Raw genomic sequence first — 15,617 nt, 5'->3', positions numbered from 1 at the left:
CAATATACATATAATCATTCAGCCTACTGACGAGGTCTAGGACATTTGTACCAAAACCATAGCCATAACTTTCGCGGTGCTCAAAAAAGTAATGGAAAGCGTTTCAAAAAGTGTTATTTTGCTGAAGCAATAAAAATATACTTAATAGATGTTATTTTAAAAAATACTCTAAATTTATTTTAAACAAAAAGATCTCAAATATAAATGGCGGGTACGTTTTTCCAAAACCACACAATGTTTATATACCAAAATATAGCACACCCTGTACATTAGAAACGCAATCGTATTGAGAACACTTTGAATATTGGATAACCAAAAAAACAAAAATTAATAAAATTTAATTATTAATGATTTAATTATTAATAATATATTTATGAAAAAAACTCATATTCATCCAATTTCTCTCGGGGTTGTTCAGATCATATTGTCAGTCTTATTAAATCATAAGTTTAATTCCGAAAGTAACGTTATCCTTGTCGTTTCATAACAGACTGGCAATATTAGATAAGAATTAAAATACTCAAATTCTTAACATACATATGTACTTGTAATTATAATATATAAATATTGAAGTGAGTAACAACAAAAAAGTCGTCCCTGCAACACACGTGGCGAGAATAAGAAACTTCAGGAAGTTTTCCGACATACTGAACTCTCTATGATGAACGTGAAGTTAGTCACAAAACACAAAGTGACCACTAGCACAAACCAAAGCTACAACCGAAAGTAAATGTAAAATGTATAAAAGCTTAACATAAATACATATGTACACATACATTTCTAAAGCGAAGGATTTAGATCAGATTTGTTATTACAGGAGTCAACTAGAATTTCCCATAATATATGAGAAAGTGTGGAGATTTCGGACTGACAATTTGGCGAAGAGCGTAAAGGACAAATGCTGCGAATGGGAGCGAGATTTTAAAGTATTATTTAGTGAAATGTGATAAATTCTAAAGGATTTTCCTTACTCCTACTATGGTACGAAATTAATGATGAGGAAATGTGGTTGTGTTAGCAACTACTTGGATCATTTGTGAAATGCAGTGTCGAGGTAAAAAAATCTGTCAAAATGGAATGCAACAAAAGAAAATTGATGTTAGCCCACTTTTGTTATGAAATCTCTGGAAGAATCGTTACAATATTATTTTACAAAAATTGTCGCTAAAGTTTAACCATTTTAATAATTCTTTTCGCTTTATTATATATGAAAATGTTTGCGATGGTTAATTCAGGGGCTTTTCAGTCATACTTCCTATAAATACTACTAAAATTTTTCTTTTAATTTCCAATGTAAGCCTATCAGCACGCAAATTGCACTCATTGGAAGCTGTCCATATGAAGAGGTCCGAACAAGGTCACGGCGAAATTCTCTCTTCTCTCAGCTGCATTCACTTGGGTGATCCAAGCGTCAGAGAGGCTACTCGTGGCGGCTTTTTCTGTACTCTAGTACCGACGAGGAATATGTGGCTGGCGAAGAGTCGCTGAAAAAAGAGGCTACTCGTGGCGGCTTTTTTTATTTGTACTCTAGTACCGACGAGGAATATGTGGCTGGCGAAGAGTCGCTGGAAAAGAGGTGCAAACCGACAATTTTAGCTTTAGGCTGCTGTGTTTCAGACAGAAGTTCCTGCTGTTTAGGTGGGGATAGACGTACTGTAAGAAGTGGAGCCTCTTTCAGGATGGCGAGCATTCAGTCCGATAGCAGAGCGGCAACGCTAGCCCTGAGCGCGATAACAGTGCGTTCGACACAAGTGGTTAAAGGTGTAGGGAAAAGGGTGAGGCGGAAACACACATGCCCTTTCTCCTCCATTGTCCTGACTTTGCAAGACTGAAGATGAAACATCTCGGCAGTGCTATCTTCGGCGAACCTGGAGACATAACCGAAACTGACATAAGCCGCCTCAACAAATTTGTGATAAGATTTGTAAGATTCTTAAGATCTAACACAACGGACGGAGATTGGCCTCTTGACTTATCTATGTTCTGAACACCTAAATGGATTTGTCCATATCCTTTAAACTTGTATATATTTTGTGTTATAGCCAATGATATCGACAGAAGGAGAGATAAAGGCAGGATACATGCGAACGTGGCTTGGCCTAAATCGTCTAGGCAAAAATAGCCACTTTTAAAAGGAACTTAAACTAGTCTGAAATGTTAGTGAGATAAAACAAGTATAATACGTACTTGTATAGAGACAGCAAGTCGAATTCGTTAAAGTCACAATATAATTTTAATGATGGAAAAACAGTATTGAGGGCTTGGGAATAATACCACCTTTACATAACCTTAAATTCGGTCAGCCAACATATATTTAATAATCTAATTAAATACCTTATGCAACATTGCTATTTTTCCAGAGAAAATGTAAAATTTTTGCAAAAAATACCAATGAGTACCAGGAAAAGTTTGGCCCCTAAACGGGATAGAAAATCCTATAAATATATTTTAATCCGCTTATGTTTTGCTAATCGCAATTTATTAATTTTAATGCACTTATCTAATTGCGGCTTAGCGCCACAGCACGGCATCAAAGTATTAAGTGACCGAAGTGAGAAACTCTCCCCCAACCACCAGCTTTCCTCCGCTGAGCCAGCTAAGCCAACAGCAATTTAGGTAGCAATTTTCAGTTTAACGGTTGATGGTGCTTTTGATTGCGCATTATATTATTTGATTTGACACCGATGATGACCCGCACACACCCACTCACACGCACACATGCGCAAACATACTGTGACACTTGGGCCACAGCAAAACCGCCATGCAAATCCACTTTACATACGAAAGATTCACAGGAAAGCGCACGAAGGCATTGCGACGAAAGTACAGCCGGACCCGCTTTCACACGCCGCAATGACAAGGGCGACTTGTCGACAGGGGTGTGGCTGTGTGCGCTCTGTCAAGTATATCATAGTCAATTTCCGAATGACAAAAAGTCAAAGGGATTCCGGGTGGTTAGACCAATGATACTCGAGAAAAGGGGTTGCGTGTGAACAGACAGGCAACAATAACACCAACAACAGCGTCGCCCTTAGCAAACAAACACACTCCGGCACTGCCACCCCGACATTTCTGATTAACCCACTCAGCCATGCACACACACCACAATTGGCCGCTTGGCATCAGCGCCGCCTGGTCGGTGTGTTTTTATGACAGATAAAGCTCGGCATTAAAATAATACAAAAAAGGAACTTCAAATGGCTGCGAATGTGCATACCACCGCAGCACGATGCGCCCGAAAGGGGTGACCGATAGCGTGCCACGGCGGGAGAGGAGAGATCGGCGGCTGCTTTAGGATCGAAGAAGATTAAATTTTTATTGGCAAAATAATGCGAGTAAAGCGCTGACGCATTGCAGGGTTGGCTGCCGTCGGTGGCCAAAGGATATGCGGTCGCTGGTGGCCAGTGGCGGTGTCAATGCTGCTGCTGCGTTGCTGCAGATGGCGATAAACTCCATGCTAAATACATGCGCACATACAAATCGGTGTATAAAATGTTATCTGTTGCTTAGCACGCGACTTTACAGCCAAGCGCTGGCCACCAGCAGCACTGATCACGCCCCAGCAGCGCATATAAATCTATTATTAGTTGACAGTGTATGTGTGTGTATGTGGGCCTGCATTAATGCACGCGTTCTTATCTGTGCTCCTTCCACTCTTTATACTGGCTTTTTATTTTAAACCTTTTTGCTGTGCACTTTTAAACATTCGCTTTTATTGATTGATTTTTATGTGTAGACATACTCTTTCGCCAAAGTGGCATTGGGCAATAAAGATTCTGATTAATTTCGATTTAACCAACCCGCTCTCACACTGCCAGCGTTTGGGTCAAAATTTTACTCAAACTCTCTGACTCTGCTTTTATTCAATGGCTTTTTGCCTGTCGGGTGTGAAATTTAATTTAGTAATTTTATGGTCTGTTTTGATGGCAACTTTCACAGCTGACCATAAATGTAAATATATTTGTTTGTTGTCTAATATTGAATATCGTGCGCATTAAAAATTTTATGTGACCATTATTGAATCTCTCCGACTCTTATTTAGTGCTGCTGAGGAATGTGTGCCCCTGCACCAATTTGTTTATGCAAATTTTTTCAACAAGCATTGATGTTTTTATATAACTCTATGTGAATTTCCATTAATGTATTAAAAGAAGAAATCGTATGTATATGAGACACCTCTCTTGACTACTCACCTCTGCTATCGGCTGTCATCTCGTCTGTTGTTTCAGAGCAATCACCTGTAATGAAAATGTTAAAATCGGCATTAATGTGAAAGTTGTATTTCAAGCCATTTAATAGACTTAAAAAAAAGAGATTTTTACCAATTGAACAAGAAAATTTCGAAATTTATTTATTTAGTATATAAAATTATTTCTAGTTAGTATGGAACCATTGACCCTAGAGGCCATCAACTGCATATTTTCACAAAATCGTTAATATATACTTTGTCCTTTTGGCTTGACTGTAGACAGATTGTTGAGTGAGTAGGGAGAACAGCTTTGCCAAAAAATTGCCGAAAGAGCATGTACATCATACCTGTACACTGATAAGTTTTTAATCTTCGCCAATTGGTAAGCAAAGTATTTTCAGAAGAGTGGTATAGTTTCCTTCGCTTAAAGCTATTTTAGAACTGCATATTAAGTCTATTAAGGTTCATTATTCGTCTGGTCTAGTCTACTGAAAATTAAACATTCTCCACACGATATACAAGGTCTATCGCAAAAGAAACAGGACTGTTAAAAAAAACAACAAAAAATAAATATTTTTCAAAAGTTACATTTTTTCATTCAAAGTAGTTTCCTTGTGCTTCGATACAGCGTTTAGCCCGATCAATTAGCATTTCAAATGAGTGTTTAAGGTCATTTTTCGGAATGCTCTTGAGAATATCGATCGTCGCCTTTTGGATAGCTGAAATGTCCTGAAACCAGTGTCCTTTCATGGGCAAATGAAGTTTTCCAAATAGGTAAAAATCACAGGGTGCCAGATCAGGTGAGTAGGGTGAGTGATTAATGGTTAATATGCAGGTTTTTGACAAAAAATCACTGACAAGCGTCGACCGATGACACGGCGCATTATCGTGCAACAGGCGCCAGGACCCTGCCTCACGGTATTGTGGTCGAGCACAACGAATGCGTGACAAAAGACGCTTCATAATACAAAGGTTAAACACAGCATTAATCGTTTGGCCAGGTGGGACGAACTCGCGGTGTACAATACCCTCGGAATCGTAAAAACAAATCAGCATAGTCTTTGTTTTTGACTTCTGAAGACGGCCGACTTCTGACCGTCACAGAGGTCCTCACGACCTTCTTAGAATCGCTTAAACCACTCATGCACATTACTACGGGATAGGCACTGATCACCATAAACGTTTTTCATCATTTGAAATGTTTCAGTAAACGTTTTCCCAAGTTTAAAACAAAATTTAATATTTGCTCTTTGTTCAAAATGCATTTTACGACCGATGACCAAAAGCTGCTGTCACTTTTTGATCGATAACATCGATTGTAGTTATCCAATTGTCTTAAAATTTTTACGAAATGTCAACAAGAGATCAAACTTTTTATTTCATATACCCACCAATAGGTGGCGCCACCAGAAATAGTTATATTTAAAAAGTTAAACGAATTGAAAAAATGAAGGAGATATTAAAACAAATGGCATATGTACATAGATTGATCCTCGGCGAAGAAAGCAAATCTAGCCGAAATATGGGCAGAGGGGGAAGTAAAGAAACCAGCTATCTGCGGAGAGTTCAAAATAAATTATACATTATTTCCATCATAAGTCACATTCTACGAAGAAAATGACTTTGAGTTGCCAGTACATAATTTTATTATCCCCCACATTATACTCTGGATCCGCGTGGCCACTGCACAATTTTTCTATACCGCAACTCTAAGTCAGCTTTATATGGTACATAATGGGTTGTCAAAAAAGTCTTGCCGTATTTTCGCTAGTTGGCGCTGAAAGCGCGTAGTTCTAGTTTTCGTCGCATCGGGTCATGCTTTACCTTTTTGGAAAGCTCATTTCACGCGCTAACACGTGCTCGATTGATTGTCGTTTCTTTTAAGTCGTTCGTGAGTTATAGCGTCGCAAACATGGAGCAAAATAATGAGAAAATACGGCATATTTTACAGTACTACTACGATAAAGGCAAAAATGCATCTCAAGCCGCCAATAAAATTTGTGCAGTTTATGGACCCGATGCAGTTTCCATTTCCACCGCACAACGATGGTTTCAACGTGACGCAAAAAACATCTTTGACCGTATCGACGCATGCGAATCGCTTCTGAATCGCTACAAAATCGACCCGTTTTTGAAGCGTATGGTGACGGGCGATGAAAAGTGGGTCACTTACGATAACGTAAGGCGCAAACGGTCGTGGTCGAAAAGCGGTGAAGCGGCCCAGATGGTGGCCAAGCCTGGATTGACCGCCAGGAAGGTTCTTCTGTGTGTTTGGTGGGATTGGCAGGGAATAATCCACTATGAGCTGCTCCCCTATGGCCAAACGCTCAATTCGGACCTGTACTGCCAACAACTGGACCGCTTGAAGGCAGCACTTATGCAGAAGAGGACATCTTTGATCAACAGAGGCCGAATTGTCTTCCATCAGGACAACGCCAGGCCACACACATCTTTAGTGACGCGCCAGAAGCTCCGGGAGCTCGGATGGAGGGTTCTTTTGCACCCATCGTATAGTCCGGATCCCGCACCAAGTGTCTGTCCATGGCAAACGCGCTTGGTAGTCTGAAGTTGGCCACAAGAGAGTCCTGTGAAAATTGGCTCTCCGAGTTTTTTGCCAATAGGGAAGCGAACTTCTATAAGAGGGGCATTATGAAGTTGGCATCTCGTTGGGAACGCGTCATCGAACAAAACGGCGCATATTTGACTTGAATCGCATTATTGTAACCAATTTTATGAACAATTGAAAATTCAATAAAAATACCGCAATACTTTTTTGACAACCTAATATTAATTGCGTTTGAATGAGGATGAACGTATCTTTTTAGTGCTGCAGATTTAAATATAAAGTTCGGTTTTTTTCCGGAAACATCTTGTATTGAGCATGGGAAAGCTGTCGGCGGATGCCGTGTTTGCTTTCTCCGAATAATGAGAAAGGAGTTTTTGAATCATTTCGTGACCGTCAGCGTAACATGGATCAACTGGCCAAGGACTGCACAGAATAGTAGATTTCAACTGACAAAGGCTGTCTTATCGGCTGGATGGGAAAGGACCGTCAATGTATGTATATCGACAACCTGAAGGTGGACAGAACGCGTTGCACTGTGCCTAATTATTAGGTGGATTTCAAATCGAATTTAAAAACGAAAAATAAAATATTCTGCGATCATGGCAACGCATCTGCTCACACCTTCACCGCAGCCATTGTCTAATCGGTCGCTGCCCCATTCATATTGACGACAAAGATTCCTGTTTAAAATACCTGCAGAAAACATATTTTTTAGACGGTCAGTTAAAAGAGTTGAAGCATCGTTGAGTTAAGTGTAACGAGAGGGAACTGATTGATTCCTCGTTACTGTTAATAATTCTATACTCGTGATATTATTAAATAATTATTAAATAAGTAAGTTAGCTAGTTAGTCAGTTAAAATTGAAGTTAAATCGATGAGAGGTTTACTCCAAACGTACTGTTTATTCGACAATTAAGACAACTTCAGCCCTTTGCTCAATTTGCACTAGGCTACTCTATTCTAAATTTACCATACAATGAACAATTAACTAATTGACTATTTAGTATTTTATTGGCAGTCAGTTAATGGAAGCTTCCCATGCAACCCTGTGAAATCTGTGTTATGAGAGAATAAAAAAGAATTCAATAAAATCATCAGAGTGAATAATTGAATCCATAATTAAGCAGTTGAAATGTTATTTAAATACTTCTAATTACTTAAATAATAATTATATTTAATTGAATGCAAATCGAGCTTTCTAAGCGATTATCGGTTAAACAGTCTGTGTAATAAAAAATATGGCATTTATTGGGGGAAATGAGTTAATGGAAGAAAGGGTTAATTAATGGACATACAAATTGAAAGTTAAATTTTAAAATTATAATACATATAGTATAAACTTAAGCCGGATCACTGCAGTATATTTCAAGCAAAGGTCTTTGCTATTCAGAGAGGAGCCAGCATCTAATGCATCAGCAGACAACTTCAGGGTAAAATCTGCGTGAACAGACCTGCAGCTATCAAGACTTTATCCTCATTGGGCATATCGGACAGAAGTGTCTTGGAAATCAGGACAGCAGTGAAGAGTGTTACCAAAACAAAACGACTTCACTTCCATGTGTGCCAGGTCACAAAGGCAAGGTCCGTGAGAAACAATGGAGCATCTCTTGTGCACTTGTCCCTTATGGGCAAGCATATCACGGTATGAGACACTGGAAGACGTATCGCTACTGAAGCCGCAGAGTCTATTGAAACTCGCGTCAAGGTCAGGTATTCTACAGCATGACTACTACTCAAGGGCTTCGTAAGGGAACTTTTTCTTTCTTTACCAAATATGCGCCTGCGTTCAGAACGGCCCAAGTTTGCATCGAGTGCTTGAACAGTTCGTATAGTTTTTTCGATACGCTACATTCTACGGAATATTATAGAAGAATATAAGGAATGATCCATTTCGAGATTTTCTACTTAAAAAAAAAAAACAGAAACTTCAACTTTAATGGGGAATGTTTATTTTCAGTCTCAATAACATTCTTTGCCATTTGTTTTTTGAAGATTTGAAGATTATTTCTTTAAAATGTTAACCGCATCTACATCACATAAACTTTAGACTTCGCATATATACCCACAGGAAAAAGTCTAACGATTTCGATGGCAAATCGGCAGGCCCGAAACGTGAAATTATCTGTTCACCAAAGTGTTCTTTCAATAAATCATTGATTGATGCGATGTGTGGGAAGTGGCGCCGTATTGTTGGAACCAAGTGCCGAAGCCGAGAGCACGGGCTTCAATTTCAGACATAAAATGGTGCGTTAACAGTCGCCATTGACGTTTTTTTTTCTGGGAGAAATGACAGTTCTTGAATCTCTTCAGGCTGCTTTTCGTCTAAAAGAGCCAGAAATGGGTTTCATCGCTGAACAAAATTTGGCTCGAAAACGTCGGATCTTCTGGGAACTTTTCAAGAGCCCATAGAGCGAAGCGATGTCGCTGGGATTTAAGTTGAGCTTCGACGTAAAAATCGACGTCCAAATGGACTCTCCACGGTCTTCGTGTACACTCTCGTTGCGTACTACGTCTATTCGAAAGAATATTATTCAATAATGAATTTACAGAATGTGAATTTTCGTAATAAAGTGGAACGAATTGTAAACGTTGTTCAGGCCTAAGTCTTTCCATGATGAAATACCAAACAATACTGAACCAAAATAACATGAAAGTTGTACAAAACTCACACATGATCTGTCAAAAATGGCCACTGAAAAAAGTACCTCTGCTTGGATCACCCGTTAAAACTTAGTAATCACTTTTTCCACTCATATCTTCTTGTCCACTCATACAGCAGCGATAAAAGTTTCTTGTAAAAACCACAGCGTCCGATTTCCAGGAAAAACTTCTTGCATTTAAATATATTGTATTTAATTGATCAAACACAGCAATGAGCTGGGTATCAAAACGAGATGAAATCATAACTCTGCTGGTAGAAAAGTAAACACTAAAATTAAAAATGCCATGATAACACATCGCTTTCCGCGGAAACCGGGCAGCAGCTGCTCCACCGCCCACCAACGCCAACTGCTCGCTAGATTAAAGTTAATCCAAAGCAAGCCACCGACTTCAAGCTAACACAGCGCGATGGCTCACTGCACTCCAAGCGGGCGATGGTGCGCTATATGTTGTTGTTGTTGTTGTTGTTTTTTCGCATATCAAAGACTTTAGTTCGCCCTCTTAACAAATTTACATTACAATCGCTACCGAGAATATGAGCGCTCATACATACTTAGATAGCACTTGTGTGCTTGCATGAGTGTGTGTGTGTTTGTGTGCTTGATGTGCATATGTTTAATATATGCCATAATGGTTGGTTGTTTTTGTTGCGGTTATTGTTGATATCTTAAGGGAATAATAATTGTTTCAAGTGAAACAATGTGTATTTTTTCCAACTCGTATCGCATTGTACTCCATTATTGTTCGTAGTTAACTTGCTGATTGTATAAATGATTGTTTGCCGCTATGCATATACATATGTGTGTATGCATGTATGTATGTAAATACCAATGTTGGATTTACGCTACAAAAGCGCTCATATCCATATGGATATGCTATATTCATGCACATATTTCGACAATTTCGCTGTTCGTTCTCTGCCGCTGGCCCCGGCCTTTTTCCCCAACTTCTTTGGCCGCGTCTTTTGCGCTCGATTTTGGCTTGAGCTCTGTGGCTTTTTTTGGTGTTCTTGTATTTTTGTGTTTTGTGTTGAGAATGTGATTAAATTTTGCTGATATTCACTTCAAGGAATTATAATAACAATAATAACAACAATCCGCAGAATTCGTTGTTTTACTTTTTGTTTTTGTTTCCTCCTTCTTCATTTCTAGATCGTAGATACCGTATGCTCATACCCACACACATGCGCTAAACGCTTCCACACAAACACATATGCAGTCAAATGCGTGTAAAATTGTCAGTTGTGTGTGTTGTGCACGTGTTTCGGCGTTGTATGTGTGTTTGTGTGTGTTTTTATAAATGAATGTATCCAACAGATAGTAAACTGATAACAATCCGAGTTGGAGTAGCAGCAGCAACACCAACAACAACACTTAATATTCCCCTGTAGAGTGATGCAGGAATATGTAGGCAGGTCGGTCGGCTGACTGAGTGACTAGCCGGCTGCCGGGTTGGCTGGCAAGCGGCTTGGCCGTAAGGCTGCTCAGCCGGCTGATCGTTTATTTGTTCGCTCGCATGGTTGGCTGGTGTATTTGCTGAGCTCAGCGTTTGGCAATTGTGGTGGCAGACGGTAGGCAGGAAGTCCAACACTGTCAGGCGTGAATATAGTCAGTTACATATTAAGTATTCGTGCAGATGTTAGTCAGTCGATTTGGCAGTTATTTAGCAGTAATTTGAATTGCTTATGATTTGGTATGAGAAGTGTGCATGTAGTATATTATATGATATCTACAAGCCCATATATGTGCATGTATGGGTATGATAAATTATCACCCAGCAGAGCTTCGGTTTACTCTTCGATTAATATGGGAGTGCTCCATTATATTGTGGTAGGGAATTGAAGATATTTTGTCTAATAGCCTTGACAGACGGCAGCGTTAATCCGGATTAACTGCGCCCTTAATCAGATCCAAATTTGTAGGTGACAGACGGCAGCTATGCGAGTTTGAAACTCTCATAAACAGCTCATTGTCCTTTTTATAATATTTTCAATGAAAATTGATAGAAGATAAACATTACGGTTGTTAGCCGACCAATTTTTACCAAACCATTTTTTATTACAAAAGTTGCCAACGAAAATCTCACAAACTCCCTAAAATTTTGAGAGTTATTTTTGGATTCAGCAACGGAGTTAGCTGTGGTAACTCCTGAATTAATCCCGAAAAATGCAAATAATCTGGTTTAACGCTGCCGTCTGACAATACTATAAGAAAACGAATTGGATTATATTCAATTTTAATATCTAATATAATGTTGTAAAAGGAAACACGAAGTACTCTCTTTATTATTAAATTGTTTTTAAAATCTCGGGCCTCGATGCATTATAGCAAAAGTCCACTGAAAATAATATCGTAGTTTGTTTCATTAGGTGCTGATATCTTTCTCCTTTGAACGACTGAAGTGTTGATCTTTTATTTAGTTTCGTCCGACGTTTAGTTTAATGTTTACTCAAAGCTCGGTGGAGCCTTATGCGGACTTTGAATATTTTTCAAGTGGTTTCACATATGTATGAAGGATTAGAACATACTTTGCTAAATCGTTTATATTGATATCATATACACAGCTTTTCTATATCAAAAACACCTATTTCGGGATGGGAGACTTACGTCTTAATCAAGGTTTGGTAAAATTTTCGTGAAAATTTTTAGTATGTACTCTGATACATTAATATAAAAATGCTTTCACTTTTTATTGATGATATGAGTTCTCCCAATTACCTGTTCTTTTTTTTTTATTTACAAGAAAAAGACGTTTGTTCTACTGCTTCCAGAGAATTACTTGTCAGTACGTGCAACACTGTTACTTAACGAAGAATCTGCAAACAAAGTTTTTGCTTGGAATACTTTAAATTGTTTTATCCTTAAAACGGCATCTCTTCTCTATGGCATGAGTATTCCTGTCTCAAATATCTGCTCATGTTAAACCATACCGCCTCTTCGAATCCTGACGAAAACTGTGTGAATTGAAAATTCGGACATAGCAGCAGTAAACTAACATTTTACAGTACTTAAATATAAAGTGTGTCCAAAGGGTGTAACGCAAGTTTTAAATTTGCCGCCTTATGTAAATCGACAGCGCGACAGTCGCTCTTCCTTCTCGCTGTTTGGCGTCAATTAGAGATTCCAAGTGTAGCCAGATCGTTCTTCTTCTGGTCCTTCCAGCGGAGTGGAGGACTTCCTCTTCCTCTCCTAGCTAGTGTAGCCTTCTTCTTCTTCTTTATTGGCGTAGACACCGCTTACGCTATTATAGCCGAGTTAACAACAGCGCGCCAGTCGTTTTTTCTTTTCGCTACTTGGCGCCAATTGGATATTCCAAGCGAAGCCAGATCCTTCTCCACTTGGTCCTTCCAACGGATTGGAGGTCTTCCTCTTCCTCTGCTTCCCCAGGCGGGTACTGCGTCGAATACTTTCAGAGCTGGAGTGTTTTCATCCATCCGGACAACATGACCTAGCCAGCGTAGCCGCTGTCTTTTAATTTACTGAACTATGTCAATGTCGTAGTATATCTCGTACAGTTCATCGTTCCATCGAATGCGATTTTCGCCGTGGCCAACGCGCAAAGGACCATAAAGCTTTCGCAGAACCTTTCTCTCGAGAACTCGTAACGCCGACTCATCGGTTGCTGTCATTGTCCAAGCCTCTGCACCATATAGAAGGACGGGAATTATGAGCGACTTATAGAGTTTGGCTTTTGTTCGTCGAGAGAGGACTTTACTTTTCAATTGCCTACTCAGTCCGAAGTAGCACCTGTTAGCAAGAGCAATCCTGCGTTGGATTAGTAGTGTAGCCGCTGTCTCTTAATTCGCTGAATTATGTCAATGCCGTCGTGTATCTCGTACAGCTTATCGTTCCATCGAATGTAATATTCGGCGTTGATAAAGCGCAAAGGACCATAACACTTTCACAAAACCTTTGTCATCGTCCACGCACCATGTAGCTGGACGGGAATATTGAGTGAATTAAACAGGGGAATAATGAGTGAAAAGAGCTTACAGTATAAAGAGAAACAGAGTAAAGTTCTTATGTGTATAAAAGCCGTGGAAGCCATTTGCTCGATGTGGTTTTCCACGTCTTATGTACTTTCTGATTCAATAAAAAAAATTACTATCGAAAGACTATCTAATTCCAATTTTGCGTTAATTTTGGGACACTCTTTAGATTGCATATATTCTGATTCGCCCTACTTTCGTTCTCCAAATGTGTCCATTTAATCACTTTTAGTATTACAATTCAATTGATTTCGATCTCATACACGTGAGACTTTACCATTTTTTTATCACTTTCAATTCCGCCCATCTTTTTTAAACTTTTGACAACCGCCTCACATAATATGACACTTAACCAACTCGTCGACGCCCCTTTTTTTATAAATATATATGGTCTAGTGAATTAATATTTCTATTAATTTATATGTATGTATATCCAATTTATATCTTCAAACAAGAAAAACGTTAACTTCGGTTCCACCAAAGTCATATTACCCTTCCAAATAAAAAGTTCTCCAACAATAACTTGATTTTGATTATTCAGTTTGTATGATAGCTATATGCTATAGTAGACTTTTTGGGGAGAAAAGGACTTGCGCAAATTCAGATCGATATCTCAGAAACTAGAGTGAATCATGATGATATTTAAGAGATATTTTTACTTTTCTCTTCAGTGGTACATTCATTGTGGCCGATATTAAGGGGTTACATGGGTATCCTCGTTTAAAAAACAGCCTTTTTCAAAAAATTTTTTCTCTTAGAAAAACTGAAATATTTTTCGAATTTTTACTTTCACACTATTAACATAGAAATTCTGAAATGATGAAAAGATGCGCCCGCGTTGGCAGGATAACTCCTTGCAGGATCATCTAAAGTGAAAAAATATGTGTTTTATTTAAAAGCTTAACTTAAAACTTGCACGAAGGAAAAAAACTGGAAATTGGATATTTGTCAGACAATGAAAATTTCACGACCATTTTTTAAATAGTTGTAATCAAAAAAATCCTTCGTCCAAGTCTCTAAGAATTGTATCTCAAAAATCTGTGTAAAATTTCATGAAGATCGGTTGAGTAGTTCACGAGAAATCTTTCCAAGGCGTTTAAAGGCGGCGCACTATGCCTAGCGCAAAAGTTCTCAAGGCTGTAGCTCCGAAACCATTACTCGCATCAACTTGAAAATTAAGGACAATATTCTAGAGGTGTTGTAATAAGACAATAAAAAAATCAAGTTTTTGAAACTCGTAAACCCCTTAAGCAAAAGCCACTTTCCCGATTAAGCGGAACTTTTCTTTTGTGTGAATCAACCATGCACAGAGCCTTAGCCACTCACTAACTCAGCATACACCGGTTCAATATTAACTTTTCATTCTTTTTGAATAAAAAAAAGAGTTTTTCACTTACCAAACATTATTATATTTACAAACCGCTATCCAACACTGTGCGCCAGCTGTGACTGCATGCTCAATATGCGCCCTTTATTTTTACGCTCTCTCTCTCTTCACTTCACTTATTCGCTCACTAACACTATCCCGATATATCAGCGCACGATAATGAACACTTGGTGAGAGGAACGAGTGGGGTGTGCACCCCCACCAAAATGCTGGTTACTACTACGGTGAGTGAGTGAATGTGTGTGTGTGTGCGAGCGTGCTTGTAGCAGCAGTCAGTCACATGCACAACAACACCACCAATACAGCGAAAAAGAAACACGCTGATTTTATCACAAGCAAATATACGAGAAGCACAACAAAAATAAGAACAACAACAAAAAACACAAAAACACGACAACAGCAGCAGAGTAGCAATGTTGAATGTTGACGATTTTTATCGCCGCATATTTTATAACTCAACACCGATATCAACGTACATATGTATGCATGCGCGTGAGTGTGTGAATACAATGCACGAACGGATTGTGGAGTGACGGAATGGCGTTTTTTTGTTGTTTTTTGTTTGCTGGATTGGATGTTTTTATTCACTTCGAAAGTTGAGTAATGCCGTTGTAATGCACTTGCGATTGGAAATACCGTAATTCACGCATAGCATTTTCACAGCTGCGAAATATTGATAGAATATTAACAAAAAAAAAAAAAGCAATTTTTGGGCATACGAAATTATGAAATAGAACACTGTTTTCCCATTTAAGCCAATAAATTTATGAATATTTGCAGTAATTTGCACTTACAAAAATTTAGTAAAAATTATTTGCTTTTATT

At 38.7% G+C, this 15,617-nt stretch overlaps 1 protein-coding gene across 1 annotated transcript in view; it reads right to left on the bottom strand.

Annotated features, from left to right (window-relative positions):
• The window catches only part of LOC126753891 (zinc finger protein ush), a 232,292-nt gene that overhangs the window by 40,617 nt on the left and 176,058 nt on the right, over positions 1-15,617 (bottom strand). The window contains exon 2 of the mRNA XM_050465639.1: positions 4,194-4,238. Coding sequence (XP_050321596.1) covers positions 4,194-4,238 — 45 coding nt within the window. The remainder of the gene's footprint in view (positions 1-4,193; positions 4,239-15,617) is intronic.

Source organism: Bactrocera neohumeralis, chromosome 3 (assembly GCF_024586455.1).
Source record: "Bactrocera neohumeralis isolate Rockhampton chromosome 3, APGP_CSIRO_Bneo_wtdbg2-racon-allhic-juicebox.fasta_v2, whole genome shotgun sequence".
NCBI classification, from domain to species: domain Eukaryota; kingdom Metazoa; phylum Arthropoda; class Insecta; order Diptera; family Tephritidae; genus Bactrocera; species Bactrocera neohumeralis.
This window is presented reverse-complemented; position numbering and strand designations above follow the sequence as displayed.